The sequence below is a fragment of the Mustela nivalis genome, assembly GCF_964662115.1.
Source record: "Mustela nivalis genome assembly, chromosome: 2".
Lineage (NCBI taxonomy): Eukaryota > Metazoa > Chordata > Mammalia > Carnivora > Mustelidae > Mustela > Mustela nivalis.
This window is the reverse complement of record NC_139021.1, coordinates 137614988-137635473: the sequence shown is the minus strand read 5'-3', so window position 1 is coordinate 137635473 and position 20486 is coordinate 137614988. Positions and strand designations below refer to the sequence as shown.

The following is a 20486-nucleotide window of genomic DNA, read 5'->3' as shown; positions in this document are numbered from 1 at the left end:
ACGTGTCTCTCTGTCTCTTCCACTCCTTCTCCCCTTTCCTCCTTCCACAACAGCAAATACTCAAAGAGCCTTCAGGTTCCACTCCGGCTCTTCACGAGCCCTGGCCGGCCTTCCCTGAGTTGGCCATTCGCACCTCATGGCAGGACCTGAAAATAGGACGGCGAATAGGGCCAGACAGCCATGTCATCGTTCTGAGACGGACCTGGGAGGGCATCTTGGGGCAATTTTGTTGGTAGCAGGCAGGGTTACAGAAGCCAGTGCCTCTCACCCGATTCTTTGGGAGGCACATTTAGCAAGGGTTGACTGGAAAGATGACTTCCATGTGCTCAGACAGTGGTCAGTCGTTAAATCAGCATTGTAAGGCCAAAATCACATGTGGCAAAATCACCTTCAAAAGAATCCCCTTGAAATGCCCATCTCCAAAGGTTTTCTCTCATAATCAATAGTTGCTTTCTTCAGCTGAGGTGATGTAGCTGACTTATACTTGGGGACCTCGTTGTGTTCCATTCTCCTTCCTCCCCCTGGCAAAAAAGTATTTTTGAATTCTTTATGGTAAATATGCTATATGAAGATCCATCTCAGTTAGATGAAGAGGCACCACCTGGGTGAAAGGCAGCCAACTTTTCAAAAGAAATCCCTTGAAACAGAGGAGACAAGAAGTAGAAAGGTCAGAAGAAGGAAAGACGGAAGGGTCCCTCGCGTGTGCTTCTGTCACGTGGACACCTCCCTTCCCAGGAGTACGACACTTTAATAAGTGACTCGGCTCTTCAAGGACAAACCAGAAAAGACGTCAGATTGCCACAAGTAGGCTGAGCCGAGGTCCTTCTACAAGGTGACATGGAAATTATGTTTGCATTTTTACTCGGGACCGAGGCTGGTTGTCACGATACCCAGCCTGACAGCTCCTACCACTGGGCAGCAGATTCCCCATCTTACCTCCATGGTGGAGGACGGATGTGGCCAGTTAGCTCTCCATCTCCCCCCTTCCTCCGCTATCTCCGGCGACAGATGCCAGGGCCAGTCCGCCTTTCACTTGAGCTCTCTTGTCAAGGCGCTGCCTTGAGCCCAAATCCTGACCTTTACCGTATGAAATAAAGTACTGATGAACAAGCAGAGGTTTGAATTAGAGCAGGCTCGGAGCAAATGTCAAGTCCATCTCTGCCTCCCTCCTCCACCTGCACCAGGAGCCTGGATTAGACCCAGTCTGGAGTTTGCAGTGCCTTAGGCTTTATGGGTCTGGGGAGACATAACTTATTAACAAAGAGTTATTAAATTTTTATCAATTTTACAACACAATGTAAATGCCTCCTATGAATCTACATTGTATTCATTATCATTTAAAACGTTAATTAAGTCAAAGTTGCATTTAATTTCTCTCTAAATGGGCCTCTGGGAAGAGGCTTTTAGAAACATCTGTGGGAGCGTGCGGCTCGTGGAGACGGAATCCCCCAGCCGGTGTTCAGGGTAGCCCCCCGAGTTGATTGCCTCCACGTGTCTGTGGTTAATTTGTTGTGATGTGATTGGGCATCATCTCAAATTAGTATCAGACCAATAATGGTGTAAAGTCCCTCGCGAGAGTCTTGTGGGGCGAGGCAGCATGTGCTCCCCCGCGTCCTGCCTTCAAGTCCCATCCAGATGGAAACGAGCGCGTGATGCGCAGGTCCCCCCGGTTTTGTTCATGCGGGGGGATTCTCCCTCCTCGGATGGTGCCCGTCGCTTCCCTCAGATGCTTCCTTCGTCTGAGATGGGCGTCGACAAATTCAGGACAGTTGCCATCAAGCTCAGAGGAGGGAGGTTCGAGTTCGGGATCTTTGACTCTTATTTAAGCCCAGAAGCGAGGAGCCTCATGGGAGCTTTTTTCAGAAGGGACTGGATGTGGAACTTATGAAAAGATCAGAGGCAGAGGTGAGGAGCGAAGGGTGAGGCTCGCTAAGATTTGCCAAGAAATCCCTTTCCCTTTCTGCGGAGCGGTTGGTGTTTTTGTCTTGTCTGACTAAAGGGCCCATTCTCCAGGCAGGTCTGCTGTTACACCGGCCCTCCGTCACGCAGACCCCGAGGCTGCTTAGCGTGGTGGTTTTAGGTGGTCAGTGCTTAACTTCGATTCCCATGCAGACTGGCCTTAGGGTAGTGTCTGCTCTTACTGTGCGCTCGAGGCATTCTGCCAACACAGCAAGGGGGTGTGTGTGCGCGCGCCTGTACACGTGGGTATATGTCAAATTTAACACATAGCATTTTCTGCATTGCAGACACAATGTCCTTTACAAATACAAATTTAATCCTCATTTTGAGTAGGAACAGTTCCTTGCGGTCGAGGCAGCTGTAAACTGCCATTTATAGATGAGACAACTAAGGCACGAAGAGGGTTCGATAACTTGCCCAGGGTCCTGCCTGAGTCAGCAGCTGGGGCTGGGATTCCAGAACACGCTGGGTAGTGCCATGGGCTAATGGAGCTAGTTGAGTTACTCAGATCCTTGCAAGGTGGAACCGCTTGGTCACTCCCCCTGTTTGGCTGGAGCCTAAGACCTGTTTGCAGGGAGGGGAGCCCTGAAGGGGTTTTGTTCTTCATCTGTAGTATGACAGAATGCATTCGAGGTGTTTGGTCAGGAATGGGACCAGAGACGCTTTGTTAGGAGGTCTTCTGGGGCAGCTGTGGAAGAAGGGGCCGGCCTGGTGAGGCCGCTGGGAGACGCCCCCCTTCTGTAGGAAGACCTGCAGAGGAGAGGCTGTGGTAGGAGGAGGCCGAGGGAGCTGCTCTGAGAAGTCCGGGGAAGGAAGGCGTGAGCTACAGCCGCCAGGACTCTGCCGCGGAAGCACATTACCCACATGGAGATCCGAGAATTTCAAATCTTTTTATTTTTATTTATTTATTTATGTATTTGACAGACAGAGATCACAATTAGGCAGAGAGAGAGAGAGAGACAGAGAGAGAGAAGTAGGCTCCCTGCAGAGCAGAAAGCCCGATGTGAGTGGGGCTCGATCCTAGGACCCTGGGATCATGACCCGAGCGGAAGGCAGAGGCTTTAACGCACTGAGCCACCCAGGTGCCCCTCAAATCTTTTTAAAGAAAGTTAATTAACGGCTCTGTAGCAGTTGAGTTGCATTAGTTCAATTTCTTGGGCTTAATTCTCCCCAGCTGACCCAGCCGCCGTTGTCATTCCTGTTTGGGCTCGGTGGGGTTTTCTTCCATTGGAGGGAAAGTTAAAGCCTCCGCTGGGACTGCAGACCTACCAGGCTGCTTCCATTATTCCCAGTCTTGGCGTCTCCTCCATCTATTTTCTTTTTCTAACCCCCATTTCTTCTTCCTCCCTCTCCATCCTCCCCATTTCCAATAAGATTCACGTCTTGAGTGTGTTGACGGGGACAGAGGCAGGCAGGTCCCAGCTGGGGCCATGAATGCTGTTGGCCCAGGCTGGGTTGCAGAAACTCGTGGGCACCAGAGCGGGGACAGCGGACCAGCCCCGAGGTTCTTGGCTCAAGCTGCATGTGGTAGCTTCAGCTCTTTCATGAAAATTAGTTTTCAAATCCCCGTGTCTGGCAAGGACACCTTTCTCCTCCTGTCTTTGTCAGGGAGACGGCATGTCTCCTTACCTCAATGGAGGAAAAAAATAATGAAGTACTTCACATCCCATTCACTGAAAACCCACTGTAGTTTCCAACCACTTATCCTACTCCAGTGGAAATACAAAACACATTTCTGTGAAGCGCTGCCACACAAAGGCTGAGGGAGTCACGTGGTACATCTAAGTACCACCGCAAAATTTTTTCTTCCTTTTTATTTCTCTGTGCACCAGACTGTGGTGTTCATTGTGACTGTACATTGGCCGTCTGTGGCTGTAGGATTTGTACACACCATGGACCCCAAAGGGTCGTTAAAATGGCATAGAAGAGCTCTAGTGTCCTGGGCTCCCGGACAGTGCCGGGGCACGTGTGCCGAGAATGCCAACTTCTGGAAGTGGAATGAGGCAGGATGCGCCCACCCACTTGGCTGTGTCATTTCTCCTCTCTCGGGGGCTTTCTCCTGAACCAGTATGTCTAATTTCATAGATAATCAGGGAATCTTCCGTCCCCACCTTTCCTTATAAGGGTTCTGCTTCCCCAGCCAGCCATTTGCCCAAGAGGAAACTATTTGTGCAGAAACAAGTCCGCCATTGTGCTACCCGCCCATTTGAAATCCCAGAGACTTTTAAAGACACCTTTTTGTAAATAGCTAGACGGTACTCGGTTTGGAGGGAGATTCTAGACATGCTATTCTAGATAAGCTATCCTAGACATAGCTTCTGGGGAGACCTTCTTCTGAAGCACAGCTCAGACAAACTGGGGGAAGAGTCTGGAGACTCCAAGGCAATTCTTCTCAGGATCCTCTCACCAGATCACCCACAGAAGGCGCTGTCCTCCGGCAAACAAGGGTAATGGCAACAGAGAAACTCCCTTGACTTCTCCCTTGACCAAGTACTACCAAGTTTTCCTAGAGAATGCCCTGTGCAGACTCAAAGTGGAAGCTTCTGGAGCAGATCTATATTAGGGCTGGTCCGTTGCACTGAGAGACTTTGAAGTGAAGTGAGAAAGACTGCTTCCTGGAATTGGAGCCACACAAGGTGCACCTGCATAGGAGGTGCATAGGAGGGCATCTGTAGACCAGAGTGTGGGCCCTCTTCGGGGAGTGCAGCTGACTGCTTGCATTAGAGGGATCTTCACTTTGGCCAATGGCAGCTTTCTGGGCTGGCGCCTGTTGGATTGCACTCAGTCAAGGAAGGACACAGGGGCTGCCTTCCTTCCCTCCAAGGTCAGAAATCCAGCATGCTGGCATCCTTGGCTGGGCTTCGTGTGTTGGCAAGAATACCCGAGTAGGAAATGGGCTGAAGGATTCCAGTTCAGTAAATATTTGATGAGTGAAAGAATGAATAAATGAAGGGATTCTCAACCCATCAGTTGAAAGAGTAGATGGTGTGCCAGAAACAGGACTGCCCAGATCCGTGAAGTTTCTTAAAACTCTCAGAACAACTTCTAGCAATGTGTACACACACACACACATGCACATATATATGTATATAGGTATCATATATATACATATATATGATACAAGAAGAATAATGGAAAATGTAGCAAGAAAATCAAAGGCATAACTGATGGCTCTTGAAAATTATCAACTAGCAGGTACAATCCATATTCTTTGTGAAAGTTAAATATTGGGAAAGAAGATCTAGAAGCAATTAAATCTGATTCAGATTTTAAAAGATCTAGACAGAATTAAACTACCATAGGCAAAATCCTACCTAAGTATCAGATGAGGAGAGAGAGGGTTACAACCGCATGAAGGATAGATACTTGTGTATGTAGGGCATTTGTCCTAGAAAACCAAGGACTTGTGACATTTGCCTTTAATAAGCCTGCTCGTTTTCCTGTGAGTGAGGACAGCACAAAAATACTAGGGCTTCGGGTAGGGCCAGTATGAGGAGAGGTCCCGGTGTGGAGAGAGCTATGACCATTTGTGCATGGCCACGTCAGCTCGCCCAGCTGTGGAGAAAGACTGCAGGCCACACATGACTATGGGCATCACTGACTCTGACTTCAGGTAGGCAGGTAGAATCCAAGAGCACTCAGGCAGTAATTCTTCCCACCTCCAGGTATCCACAGGCTGAGTGTGTCTCATGGCAATTTCTTACTAAGTGTCCTCATTCTGTTTATTCTGCTAGAGACCAGGAGGGGACAGAGAGCTTTCCAGATTGCTCACAGAGCTCTCAGGATGCACCAAACATTCATGCTCTTAGCTTTGAGGGGTTTTGAATTGCTCTCTTCATTTTGTCAAGTTGGATCTGGTCATGTCTTCAGTGCAGATGAGCAAATTTCCACACACGGCCTGTAACAAGTCCAACTCGGAGAACACACCCAGCAAGGATGCCTTCAAAGCCAAAGCCCTAAACAGGTGTTACTGGAAAAGGAGGTTTGATGACCTGCAGAGAAGAAAGACCCTGTGAAAAAGACCGAACGAAACTTGCGAGGCATGCAGACAGGGTAGAGAAAGGAGCTCAGGTCATGTGGTCTGGAGGTCTTGAGAGATGGATGTGACCTCTGCAAGGGACTAGTTGCTGGAAGCGCCAGTCCTTCACAGATTTCTTCAGTGACGATGAAGCCGACTATCAATAGGCAGACATCTCCTGTCTGTTCTCAGTTATCTAGTTGGGGATTCCCAAGCCATTCATCTCACTGTGCAGTGAGCTAAGTGATTCTCCTTGGCAATTAAAGCCTGAAATTCTAGGGAACCTCAAAGTCGGGAAAGGGAGGGAAGCAGGAGGATTTGTATGTTTTCTGGGGACTTTGGAAATCATTCCTGGAGCAGTCATGTTTTGATATGTTCACCAAATGGATCCTCAGGGCGTGCCAATTGCTATAATAAGACTAATGACTTGCACATGTAGGAGTCTTTATTATTCTCCTCTCATCTAAGCAAACAATAACTCTTACTACTGTGGGACTTTTGGTCGGGTTTCTGGACTTTTCTATCCCTTAGTTTCCCCATCTGTAAAATGGAGGTAATAAGGGGACCTATCTCAGAGCATCTTTGACTTTGATCTCATCATCCCTCATCTTATTGAAACTGCCTTCTGACTTTTCCATCCCTACCATGGACCTGGACAGTGCATTCTTAGAAGATGGAAGGAATGCTGGAAAGCAAACAAGAGGGGAACAGATGGTGGGGAGAGATGACATTTCTTTCCTTTCAAATTCTATTGGAATTTCTTTTCTTGATGATGATCTTGATCTCAACCCATCTTTGAGGTCTGGTTGGTGTTGAGACATCACCTCATCACCTTTCCTAAATTGCTTTATAAATAGTCGGGCTCTGCTTCTTGTTGATTTTTTCATTAGTGAGATTAGTATGAGAATTGGGGCCAAATGGGGCCCAAATCCTTTACCCATGCTCTGCCTTCCTCCTAAACTCTGGAATGTTATCAGCATGGTAGTTTTGCTTGAGATCAAATCAGGGCACCATAGGAACTGTCGTTTTTCATTTGCTGGGGCCCTTTGATCCCATGTGGGGTTTATTTGTTTCAAGTGAAAAATACGGCCCCCATTGCATACATCTATCCTGCAGAGTACTTTTTAATTTTTTTATTTTATTTTATTTTATTTTATTTTTTTGTTAGAGATCAAATCAGAGTTGTAAGTTGTGTGGTCATTAGTTATCACCACCAGATTTCACAGCCTACACTCTGTCTGTTCTTACAAAATCACTGGTCTTCGCTGCTTCGTAATGATCACTGGCAAGGAAGCTACATACAATATGCCTTTCGTGGGTGCTTGGGTGTTAATTTATATCACAGTTTCCTTTGCAGATATAATCAGAGTCACCTATCACATTCCTGTTTCTTCCTTTTATTGTGTTCCTTTGCTATCGCGTTTGTGTGATCTTTTTCTGAAAAATGACAGGTAGTGTTTCTCTGCTCACTGTATCAGTGACTTATACCCTCCATGACTTCTCTATTGCCATTTAAAAAATATAGCGTTTTATAGATGTAATCTTAGTTATTTATAACTCAGGTTTTGTTATATGAGAAAATTTCCTAAATGACATCCAGGTTTAGGTCCATTTTTTAAAGGAAGGAAAAAAAATATTCACAGAAAAAAATATTTTCCTCTAAATTGTAAATGAAGGAAAAACTCTCAGTAAGATTATAATGCATTTTCCCGATTTCTTAGTACATCCAAATGCGTGAACATTATTTTTATGTAAGTGATCAAGTTGTGTTGTTTAATAACACGTTGTTAGAGGAAAAAGAGCTATCCCGTTCGATTTATTTGGATATTTACTGGGTGACTTACAGTGCTTTACATATTAGAATTGGTTTGTCAACAATTAACATTCTAGGTTTTTATATAACCCATACTTCAGGTAATAGAGGATTATTAAACTGCAACCAGTGTGTTAGAAATCTGCCGACTGGTAATAAAATTCTTATGTATAACAGCAGCTGAAAAATACTGTTGTATTTTATGCATAGATTACAAGATAGATGGCGGCCGGCAAACCACAGCAGGGTTTGAAAGGCCAGTCGACCAGCAGGTGGCGCTGCTTTTCTAGAAATGAAACCTTTTACCTGTATGTAGTCTGGGTAGCCCCCCCCCCATACACACTTCTTTTACTTTTCCAGATATTCCTTTATTTCTCCAGAATGAATTTCTAAAAATTTGTGTGTTTGCTTATTGAGGAGATATACCTCCACTAAGACAACACCTTCCCATTGCTAAGATCTCTTTAAATTCAACTAGCATGATTTAATACTCATTTGGAACAAATCCTAGTTCAATAAATGTTACTATGTTTTTAAAAGGTAACCGCTCAATGTCAGATTCTTACCCCCAAGACCGGATTACCTCCACCATCTGATTATTATGTGGCAAGTCCCCATTTTTAGTTAATACTTATTTGTACAAATTAATTCCCTAGGCTTCATTCCACACCGGGATAATGAGGGATATTTTTGTAAAGGTGGCTTAGGTACTGGATTGGTGTGCTATATAAGAACAATTTTAACATGGTTCTCCTTCATCAAGAATTACTTTAGAATCCGAGTTAACCAAAGAATGTTGCTTTCTTTCTGGGCTGCAACTAAATTTCTGAAAATCAGGATCAAAGGTTTTAGGGTTTTATTTGTTTTTTGTTTTCTTTTTTTTTTTTTTAGAACAAAGTTGTCCACACAAAGGTTGATCATCTCATCAGTTTGGGAGTCACTGAAGCCAAACAACAAAAGTACAAGAAAAACTACTTTTTTGGTTCTTTCATTCACATGCAGCCTATTTCCCTTTTTTTTTTTTTTTTGAAAGACAAAACTATGCTTTTTTTTCCTTCTTTTTTTAAACCTACACTATTCTTTTTATACAGGGTGTTGGGGTGTGCCTCCTAGACAGGAGAGGATAGGAGACAATGGATTTATTAGGGTTATATAAGGGAAGAATTAAAATACACCCCAGAACAACTCTTTTTTTTTTTTTGTTCATTGTATTTATTATTAAATGCTACCTATCAGACTACAAAAAACTTTGAATACAAGTATTTTTCTTGTTTCCTTTTTAAAATTTTGAAATCATTAATCTGGGAAAACTAATTAGTATTTTCTTGCTCTTTTTTTTAAAGCAATCTCTACCCCCAGCCTGGGGCTTGAATTTGCAACCCCAAGATCAAAAGTCACACGTTCCACCAAGGGAGGCAGCCAGTTGCCCCAAGAATTTTTTGGCCTCCTGGTCGAAGGGGTGCAGGTCAAGGGTCCAAACAACATTATGTATGTTCTTCTTTTATTCACTTCTATGCTTTTGACAGAGAAAATGCTGAAATGTTCTTGGTTAGGTAAAGCCAAGGAGTAGAGAATTGGGGGAATATTTCCTTCTCAATGCATCCCCTTGAAAGCTCTAGTTCCGTTGAAAATGTTTTCAAACTGTTGCAATCAGTTTTTTTGTGTTGACTGCAATCAGTATTTTTGTTCAAGTCAAAACCCTGTTGGTTTTCCCCAGTTCCTTTTAGATGGGACAGGATCCTCTTGAATAGCTGAAGATGGGGAGATACTGTCCCAGAGTAAATAAAGGTCGGATCGACCTGGCCCGGCTCTGGGGAAGCAGCGGTGTGAGTTTCACAGGACTCCTTTCCAAGACATTAAGTAACTTTATTTTCCTGTTAGATACACTCTCCAGAGTAAAAATGAGACCTCCAAGGGAACTGGACTCTTGCCAGGGGCCTCCCTCTCCTGTTTAGTTTCATGCACACAGGTGCATATCTTATCTTGGATCCTTATAATTTTTAAGTGGGCAGCAAGAAAGGAGGCTGAGTTACGGGCTTTCAATAGACCCTGCCTAGATGCAGACCACCTGCTGCCTTCTCAGAATCCGAGTATTTAAACTGAAGAAAAAGTAACTTCTAGAAAAATTCAGATTTGCATCTAATATTCACCATTCTGTCATTTGGAATTTAAAGCCTTATGTTGTCTATCCCTTATACCCCCAACTGTGCCTTCGGATAAAACTGCCTGCTTTAGCCCAACTTATTTTCTTACAGTTCCCTAGCTTAGTACCTTCCCATCTCTTCGCCTTTGTCCAATCCGTCCCCTCCACCTAGCACGCCTTCCCACCCAGTGCTGCCACTATGGGGTGGCTTCCGTGTCGTGGCTTCTGTGGCCGGAGTGTTCCAGTCCCCGTGTTTGTTTCAGAGGGCATGTAGCTAAACAAAGCTAACAGCTCTGTCCACCCCACCCTTGTCTCAAGTCTGACTTTTTTTCCTGACCACCTGTATCTGCCAGCAGTCATTATAAGAGGCATTTCTCTTATCCCTCACCTGACGTTATCAGGCAATATTTTTGTACTGTTATTTCATGTAAATGTGTATGTGTGTGTGTGTGTGTATAAAATCAATTGTCTCCCCAGCTAGACTTGAGGTTATCTCCTGTTGTGCATCTTTATAACAAGAAAAAGTAAAAGTAATGCCCAGCCCCAGCTCCCATTCTCATGAGTTTTGTTGAATAGGGTCTGAAGTGAGACTGGTGCATTGGTGTTCTATGAAGTTTTCCAGTCTGTTTTGTTGAAAGGCGGGGTTGAGAACCAGGAGCAAGGCTACCCTCTTCTTAGATCAGGAATTCTGCTTTCCTATTCTGTAATACTTTGGAGTTTGGTTGAGTAGGAAGTGTTGGATTGTAATTTGTGGCTGGATCGTAATTGTGACTTCTGTAGTGGCTGGTTCCTGTGATATCTGTCAAGTAGCAGAAGAGAGCATTAAGCCCAGAACCATTGCAAATTAGAGCTGAAAAGACCCTTATACTTAATGAATGCCAGTCCTCTAGGAGGGAAAGTGTCTTTCCAAGGCCACACCTTTGATCCAGGCTGGGACAAACTTGGGCTCCTCTTTGTGCTTCTTCTCTCTACAACATCACCTTTCCAGCAAATAGGATCTATTTCTTAGGAACCTTACCAGGGTCTTAGCACTATGAGAGATTCAGAGATGTGTAAACTACAGTAAAGGAGCTTGTAAGTCTAGTTGGGGAGTAGGACATATTGAAATAGAAAACAAATTATAATGCAAAAAAAAAAAAAATAAGGAGATGTCAGAGGGGTGTAAAATGAGAAATGCCAAGGGATTTGTAAAGAAAGGAGGGATTCTGTCTTATGACAGTTGCCTGAGAAGTCTTCCTGGAGGAGGCAGGCTAACCTATTTGTTGAAGGATGGACAGAGTAGGTAGGTGAAAAGACAACCTGTGGGAAAGAATAGTGGAAGAGTCACTGTCCCTCTGCCCCATGTCTCTGCTGACCCTCACCATTGCCCACATGCATGCCCCCATCCCATGACCTCCTGCCAGAAATTCAAGGGAAGGAGCCCCTCACAGTCAGCATGCTAATTTAGTGGGAACAGTGGTATTTTTCATGTAATTTAGTGGGAACAGTGGTATTTTTCCACGTTTCCATCTGACTTTCATTTGTTATTGCTCTGAATGGTCCCAGCCTTCTCCAATTGAGGCCCATTTAAATGTTTTATGGCTTTTTTTGTCTTTATGACACTTGGCATAGCCTAATTATTTTGACCTCAGCAGTTCACTGAGACCATATGAAATCTAGGACAGAGGTGCCAACCAAACCAAAGCAGAGGAAGGGGGATGGGTATTGAATCTCACCCATCCTAGTACACAGACACAGAATCAGTTGCTCCAGGCAGAGGAGAGAGCAAGAACCCAGCTGAGCAGAACCAAGTCAAAAGAGCAGAGTGGCTTTGTGGAGAAGGACCCAATGGCTGAGAGCTCTAATTACGTCGATTACTCAAAGCCAAGTCAATAATGATGGATAATATTTACCCTAAGCTTGCCAGGAATTCTTCTAAACACTTCTTGGTTTTTCAGTCCCTTCTCACAACAACCCTATGGGGAAAGTGCTCTGGGTATTCCCATTCTACAGGTGAGGAAACTGAGGCTAGGTAAGGTTGCCAATTACCTGGGTTTGGACCTAGCAGTGTGGCTGCAAGGTCTGTATTAGCTGTTAGTCTTTCTTACACTACAATATGAGTTGACTTAAGGGGAGGGACATCCTATACCTCACAATCCTTCTCTCTGGGATGGCACACTTGTGTGTCATTGGAGCCAGGGCCAGAGATGGAAACTAGGAATGCCTGCCCTGTGCCTGGGGTAGAGCAGGCAGCACCAGGGGGTTTGACCAGCTGGTGAGCTCATGCTCTATGAGACACTTTACCCTCCTGAAACAGAAGCCCAGTCTTCTGCAAGATTTTTCAAACAGAAGTTAGTAGTACGTAATTTTATGGACAAGCTTCAAACTTAAAGATTGCCCTATACCCAAAAATCCCTTAGAGGAGCAGAATGGTGCCAAGCAGAGCATGTCGGGGCCATATTTGGTCCTCAGGCTGTCAGCATGTGGCCCCTGATTATTTCTTTTAGCCCCCCAACATCCCCACATCCCACTGTCCACATGTGTTCAGCAGGGATAACAGCAGATCTTGTGACATTAAGGTGTTGAATAAATTGTCTGAGATCAGAGCTCTAGTGAAGGTCAGAGGTGGGGACTTAGGCAGGTGGCCTGACTAGAAACTTGTATCCTCCTGCTACTCCGATGACCAGAAGTCTAACCGCAACTGGTCTGGATTAGAAGTCGGCAGCCCTGGACCCCGGCCCTGGCTCTGGGTCTGCATATTAGTGCAGCCTTTAGCCCAAAGAGAATGAGACCAGAATATCTTTAAAACCCTTCCAACCCTCCTCCTGCCTTCTATACCTTGTTGTCTGTGTTGACCAGAAAGGGGCCTACCATGCACTAGCATTTTTAAAATGTTGCACAGGATATGTCTGAGGATAAATTATAGTAGAATGCAGATAATGATTTTATAGTTCAAGAGCATATTTAGAAGGTGACTATGCCCTTAAGAAATATACTAAATGCTGTGTTTAGTGTAAAATCACAATCCAGACTGGTCCTTACCTCCCAAGGTTAAAAACATACAGTATTTCTAAAGTGTACTGGCAGAACATTTTTCATCAGGCCATGGAGTGTACCTAGCTTGCACTAAAAACCCATGCATTTTACCTTTATCTGAGTTTCAGAGAAAATATCAGTGCAACCATCTGGAATACATATTAGAATTCTAGGTGGCTCTTGACACAACCGGCTCAATGGAAGATATGCTGTTTATGGATGAACAAGTAATATTAATGATATTAATAATAATGGTGGTCCTCACCTGCATAACATCTTACGGTTTAGAAAACAATTTTATGTACCCACAATTGACAGTAGGTGGGTCTTCAAATAGAATTATTGCAGCAAACATTAATTTTTAAGATGTAAACAGTAACGTGAAAATGGAAATGAAATGTGGACATTTCGTGCCAGTCATATTTGCTTGAAGTCATTTCAGGGGAGGAAAAACAAAAAGAGAAGGAAGGTAACATCTGAATCAAAACATATAAGCAAATAAAAACTTTTACCCCAAAGTGAAAATGTAAATCAACATTGTGTTAACCAGGAGAATTTGATGTGAAGTGTGAAATTAAGTCCATGAGAGACCTGACCCCTTCTCTCTGTTCTGTTTCTCACCCCGGGCAGGTGGCAAATCTCAGATTCCTGAGGCAGCACGATCTTTTCTCCACTCCTTTGGTTGTCTGACAATTTGTAAATCCACAAGGAAACCTTTCCTGCAAGGGTCTTCCTTAACAATCTCATGCAAACAGCATGAAGTGATCAAAAGAATAACTCTTGTTTTATATTTGCTTTGCCCACTTCTGAACAAGGGAGATATATAAGCTAACATCTCTGTAATGACAGGCAGGGTGGCAGAACCAGCAGGTTCTTGAGAACACTCCGGAGAAATGGGCAGGGCATGGCCAGGGCTTGAGTAAGGAGAGGGAGGCACTTGCCTTGGGCTCCACATTTAAGGGGACACTAAAAATCTCAGGAGTCAAGGGAGAGTTTCATGAAAAATTTTGTAAAATCAAAATGCAAAAAAAAAAACAAACCCAAAAAACCAAAAACGATGCATAAAATGTCAGAATTTTAAATAAAGACAGGACAAATAGTGACTTTAATGCTGGCATTTCCATATTGATAAGCACAACAAAAAATTGACAGCACTTTCCACGTGCCAGGAACTGTGTTCGGTAGTGCACAGTCATGCATTCTTGGTACATTTTAGAGGAACCTGATCTATCCAGTGGTAAATCCAAATCTATTTGATCATAAACCATATTAGAGGAAGAGTTCTTTTACAGGCTCCATATACTCTATTACAGTCCATTTTGTCTTTGTTAAACATAGGAGTCAAAAATTACAATCCCTGTATTTGCTATGATCATTTCAGACACACAGCTCAAAAAGATCGACATTAACTTAAAATATATTAGCATGCTCGTATCTACGAAGCGCCATTGTTTTCTGGGCTCTCGCTGATGATTTTATTAAGTATACTGAAGGAAGGGGAAAATCAAAGGTAATTATAAATTTATAAATACATAATTCATCAGCATAAAGTGATTTTAATGGGGTGGGTGCAGAGTTATCTATTTCCTCGTGAAAATAACAGAGATGTTCTGATTAAGCCCCTAATCTACTATATGTGAAATTCTAACCGAACTGATGGGGCGCATTTTCCTTTCCGAGACTACCTTTGATAAGAAATGCATTACAAACTCATCAGTTTGGCTTCCTGTTAACAAAGAGACAGCAGCCGTCTGGATCATTCTGGATTCACAGTGAAACTGCCACACCATGTATCCTCCAACTAAAGCCGTGCGAGTTTGACAAGGGGCAGATGAATCCAGGAGTTATTGCGCAGGGGTTTAAATCTGTGCGGCAGCTGACGGTTGAAATAATCATCTATATATCGCTGTGAGCTAGCTGGGGAAAGGTTGAAGCTGTATATTTTCAACATATCTAGTCTAATGGTTAATCTGTTGTCTTGTGCGGGCTCTCTCAGGGTGGACTTGCGGCGCGCACTGACAGCTTCCAGGAATTGCTCCTGGTCGATGGGGTTGGCCTTGATTCTCAAAGCGTGCGGGAGACAAATTGGACATCACTTGAGTTGGAAGATGGGAAACTCACCTGACTGGTTTCCCCAAATGCCAGGGGACCTGCCGGACCCCTGGCGGGTTGGATGGCAGGGATAGTCGGATCACTAAGCTACCTCGGCCCCTCCCAGCTTCCCCAGATCTGTGTACTTAATGTGGGCTCCACGTGTTTTCTTTTGTTGTTTGGCCGTCTTGGTAGATGGGGAAAAACATTGTCCTTTTCGATAACTGGATGGCTAGGAAAATGTGAGAAGATAAATGAGAGCGGAGGTCAGCAGGCTTTCTCTATCAGGGGCCAGGTAGTAAATACCTCGGGCTTTGCAGACCCCCTGGGTCTCAATTGCAATGACTCAACTCGGTTGTACAGTGAGAGCGGTCATAGACAGTAGGTAAATTGAGCAACTGTGGCCATGTTTTAATAAAACTTTATTTATAGCCATTGCAATTTGAGTTTTCTATCATTTTGGTGTGTTATGAAATATTCTTCTTCTTAGATTTTTTTCACCCAACCACTTAAAAATGTAAAGACAGTTTTACCGTATGGAGTTATACAAAAGCATGTTCCAGACTAGGATCTTGGGAAATAAAAGGAGGAAGAAAGCAGCTCTTGGTGCCAGGAGTTTCACAAGCTCATCCCTATTCTGAAACCCATCCCCCACAAACAGGTTCTGCACATGCCAGAGCTACAGAAAGGAGTCTGCTACATAAACTTTTTGGCTTCAAAGTCATTAGCATCTCATTGGTGTCAGAGTAAAGAACAGGGAGAGAAGGAAAGTTGAGAAGGGGTGCTTCGTGGGACTCCTGTGTGTTTTTTTTTTTTTCCCCAGTTGGATTCAAAGTAAAAGTTATCTTCCATCTTCGCCTGCTTTCCCAATCTCCAAACTCATAGCAATAATTCAAGGAAATTCTCGCATTTCTTATGTTAGTTGTGTATTTGTTCTTAGAATTCCATTGTTTATCTTTGTGTCTCATCTCTGAGAAGCTAATATCTAGTCTTTGCTTGAGACTTTTCTTTGCCCTTGAGATGACAGAAATAATCTGTTCCAAGAAAAAAAAAAAGAGAGAGAGAGAGCCAAAGGCAACCAGATCTCCAAAAGGAATTTTCTACCCAGTACCAAGAAGAGCATTGGGCAAGTTATTAGAGCAGGTCAGGTTTTTAGTGAAGATATATGAGCTGAGATTCTAGATACAGGGGACCTTGATGAATGTCGGACTCCTACGAGGATGCATATAGAACGTGAGGCTTATGGTTTGAGATGGGAGGGGGGGAGCATGGTTTCCATAGGTAACATCTAATCCGCCCTGTTTGCTTTCAGAGGATCCATTAGGCCTGCAGTGTTTCCGTAGGAAACATTGCTGTCCAGGTCATGTGGGTTCTGTTAGTATATTTATGTAGTATTTTTTCCTCTCTCCCATGTAGAAGCTGAATTCTTTCATTACTCTGTGTTGATGGACTCAAACTTACACAATTCAGGTTTCCCAGGCAGTGAATAGAGCCAGAAATACACCCTGTGATTAACTTCTACATAACCTATTGTTCCTTAAAGTCTCCCTCCCCTTTCTCCTATTAGCTCTACAAAAGCCAGAAATGAAAAAGCTGCAACATACCTCCCCTCCCTGCCCTGCCAGCCTACCTGGGGACAGTTGCCCCTGAGCCTGGGCTCGGGTCCACAGGGCTACATACAGAGACTTTCCATCCTCATGTTATGTAATGGCAAGCTAATGTTATTTTCAAACCACATCCTCTAGGTTTTCCAAATAAACCTATTTCCTATTTCTCAGCTAGAAGTTGTGAAATTATCCTGCCTGATAATGTAAAGGATAAAGGTATCGTTCAGTTGTAGACAGTTACATGCGTTCTGTGTTGGCGATGTTATTATTGTTGGCATCGTTTTTGAGAGACAGCATCCTTCCTCTTTTCATTATCTGTGTATTCATATTCTCCGTGATCTTTCAAAAAAAATAGGCTTATTGATTGGTCTTATCAATAATACTGCAAAGTGTTCACCGATCTGCTGGGGGATATCTGTTATCCCAAGGTTTTCAGACCAGAAGCTCTCATCTCAAGAATATCACACACTTCAACTCCCCCATGTTTTGATACTGAGCTGCTCATGACCCTCTAGGTGTAGAACTTGGCTCCAGTGCCTGCTTTACCATGTCCTAGCCTCCTTCTCTGCTCACACCCACTGATGGGCACACGACATGCCCACTTCTGGGACTCATCGTGAACCAATAGCCAAGTGTTCCTTTCTAGCAATTACCAAAGCAAACTCACAGTGTGGATTATTTATCTGACATGTGTTGTTCTTGTTGTTTTCCTTCATTGCTTCTGGAAGCATCTGCATCTTCTCATCCATCTGGTTTGTGTCACAGGCAACTGGGGTTCTGGTTGTCTATGATGACAAGACAGTCCCTCCGGAAAGCAGGTGCCATTCTGTGTTCCCATCCAGGGCATGCTCTTTAGTGGCTACATTCTAAGACCTTGAGAGTTAGATAGCTTGGATTTCCTGGTGAAAGTCTCAGGGTTTCTGTCATATCAGAGAGAGGTTGGGTCAGCTAGGGAGTCTTATCCGTTGTGAATTGTATATTGGGAAAAGACTGTATTACCGTGACTTATAGGATTTTTCTTGGGGACAAAGCCTGGCAAACCTAGAGAAAATAGGAAGCACACTGTTACATCCCTGGGCTGACAAAGTGACCCTCTCTCCTTACCTTCAGTTTTGGTGAAACAAGATTGTCATCCTGAAAGGTGGAAAACACACAACCGCTTTCCTTTTTTATCACTCATGATACTAGGAGATGCTATACCTCCTTTCTTAGGAGTGGCAAACCCATGGCTTTTAACACAAGTTAGGCAGCAATCACAACCAAGCTGACCCAGCCTGCTGTTAGAGATGAAAACGATACTTTCACAGTGAGGATTGATGACTCGGAATATAATGATTATTTAGTAGGATGCATTTTATCAGACTTCAGGAAATAACGGGTCTGGTCTTGCTGCTAAACTGAGTTTTCGGTGTCTATGTATGTCACAGGGGAAGGGTATTCTGTAGGTTTTTGGAAATTATTGCACAAACAAGATTATTTTGTGACATATTATCCTTTCTGACATTGATGACAAAACACAGCAAAAAGAATTTCAAGAAGCCATCAGGGTAAAAGAAAACTGCAGTTGAGCTGCGAGGAAGAAACTCCCCTTTTCGTAAAGCTATAATTCTATTCGATGATAAAACTCATTTGGAACTTCCCTAATGAAAAATTTCACAAAGGATTCATTTCCGTTTTCTTTTCTCGTTATTGTTTGGCAGTCAAGGTTGCAGCCAGATCGCGCTATCCCAAAGACCCATTTGAGTTCAAGGACACAACTCACGGTCCTCGGCTTGTGGCCGAGCCAGGTGAAGGAGTTCGGGAGCCCGTCTCTCTTTTAAATAACCGCACCCTTCAGCGTTTTATCTTAACATGCTGAGCTCAGTTGAAGAAGACAGATGTACTGTTGTCAATTTCAGCATGCGTTCATTCAGCTTGTTGGGCAGCAAAATCCCAAAGAGAAAAGCCATAGCAGACAAGAAATAACAATTAAAACAAACCGGCCTCCAATCTAGCAGCTTGCTCAAGACATTCTTCGGAAGCCCTGTTAGCTAGATGCCTTTGCGCTCAAGCCACTTTGCATGCCGCTCACTCTGAGTGATTCCAGTGTGAATATGACATTACTAATGACCTGCTAAGTGTGTGCAGATGTGGGTTTCTCCAGATGTGGTGACTCATAACGTAATGGAGATAGCCAGTCGCCTCATGTTTATGGGTTGTTTGCCTTTTATTGCATTTCCGAGGTTATTTGCTTTGAACTGTTTTTTAACTCCGGCCAACAAATTCACCTTTAAGTGTCACCTTGGCGTCATCCCCCCAAACCCTGTGGAGGAAATGGAGAAGAGGGAGTGTGCCCTCAGCCTGGACCTGAGTGCCGGGCTCATCACACGGCAGTGCTGGGCTCTCTGGAAAAGCTGAAAGTTGGAATCCTTGCTCCATTTTACTCGAAAGGCCTGCAAAGAGGCATTGGTAACCTCGACACAGAGTTTGCAAGCTGGCGAGACCAATAAAGAAAGGGATATCTTTAAAAAAAAAAATCCAGTAAAATATATGATCATCTTGAAATAAGCCCAGAGCTCTGGCTAGTGTTTCTGGAGGATGTTGCCTTGCTTTTGCTTGAAAACAGAATGCCGATGAAAAGTCGAGTAAAATGTTGTTACAGATGTTCGACTCTGCATTAAGGCTGTTGGAATTACCACCACATCTTAAATCAATTCCCAGAACATTGTCTGGAGGTTATGTCATTGAAATAATGAATCCTCTTTAGTGAAGTATAAGCAAACATGTTAAAACATCATTGTAACTTTAAATTAAACTCTAGCGCCAACCAAGGGATCTGAAGCCTCATTAGACTTGCCTGACATTTTTCTAGCACTGAGTCTTCCCCAACTGTAAAACTGTTAGATTCAGAGCCTATTAGACAAGTGAGCGCTGGGAAGTTACAACAGCACATTAAGTGTTATACTTAGGGATGTGCAAAAACAAGCCCTTGAATTTTATGAGCACTTGGAGACTGGATGGAGTTCAGCTCCTATAAAAATTCCACATTGGATTCCTGAACTTGTTTGTGTTTTAAAGAAGCCGGTAAGTCAGGTTCCTTTCAAAGATCGTATCGTCGTGCGCTTGCTTCCACAGCCTGATGCGAGTGAAAATGCCAGAGACAGGGGTGTATGGTAATTAGCCAAAAAGCAGGCGAAGTAGGAGCCCGTAAATGTGCGTTGGCATGAGGTAGTGGCCAATTACTTCGATACATTTGTCTTTCATGAAAGTAAGTAAATTTCAGGCGCTCTTTTAATTTAGTTTTTATTCCTTTCATGTAGTCACAGAAGCCACCACGAAATGAAAATTATATTTTATAGCTTAACTAAGAGTTTTTCTAGATCTGCTTTCTTAAAATATGCAGAAATTGATAGAATCCATATAAAGGATAATAATTAAATATGGTTTATAACCTACTTATGAGAAAGAAGTTATCACTGCTTCTCTCGTGGGATCTAAGCCATATGTAATGGTCTCCATTACACAGCATTCATATATTTAAGCTGAAGACGCCCCCCTCCCCATTTCTTCACGGAACAGATCTGCATTTCCAGGCCTGTGAGTGCAGAAGGAAACCTTTGAACATGAGTTTCATTTAAGAGAACAAATCCCGGTTTAAATGCAATATGATTATGATGGATGATCTTTCTGAATTGCAATGAAAATAAATAGGTTCCTTGCTTAGAAGGAGGCATAGCTTGAGCACTAGAACAAAGTGTCTCTCTGGAGCTGGGTAACAGGTATTAACTTACATGTCTTCCATGTGAAGATCACTGCAGGTAAACAAACGGACAATGTGCGAGGATCATGGGCACTTAACCA

At 43.6% G+C, this 20486-nt stretch overlaps 1 protein-coding gene across 12 annotated transcripts in view; it reads left to right on the top strand.

Moving 5' to 3' along the window:
* The window catches only part of KCNMA1 (potassium calcium-activated channel subfamily M alpha 1), a 722449-nt gene that overhangs the window by 608623 nt on the left and 93340 nt on the right, over positions 1 to 20486 (top strand). The window contains exon 19 of one of the 12 annotated variants that reach the window (XM_082719515.1): positions 18347 to 18600. The exons of the other annotated variants lie outside the window; for them this stretch is intronic. Within the exon in view, the coding sequence (XP_082575641.1) occupies positions 18347 to 18504 (158 nt within the window). The 3' untranslated portion in view covers positions 18505 to 18600. Of the gene's footprint in view, positions 1 to 18346; positions 18601 to 20486 lie in introns of those variants that run through there. 12 annotated transcript variants of the gene reach the window in all.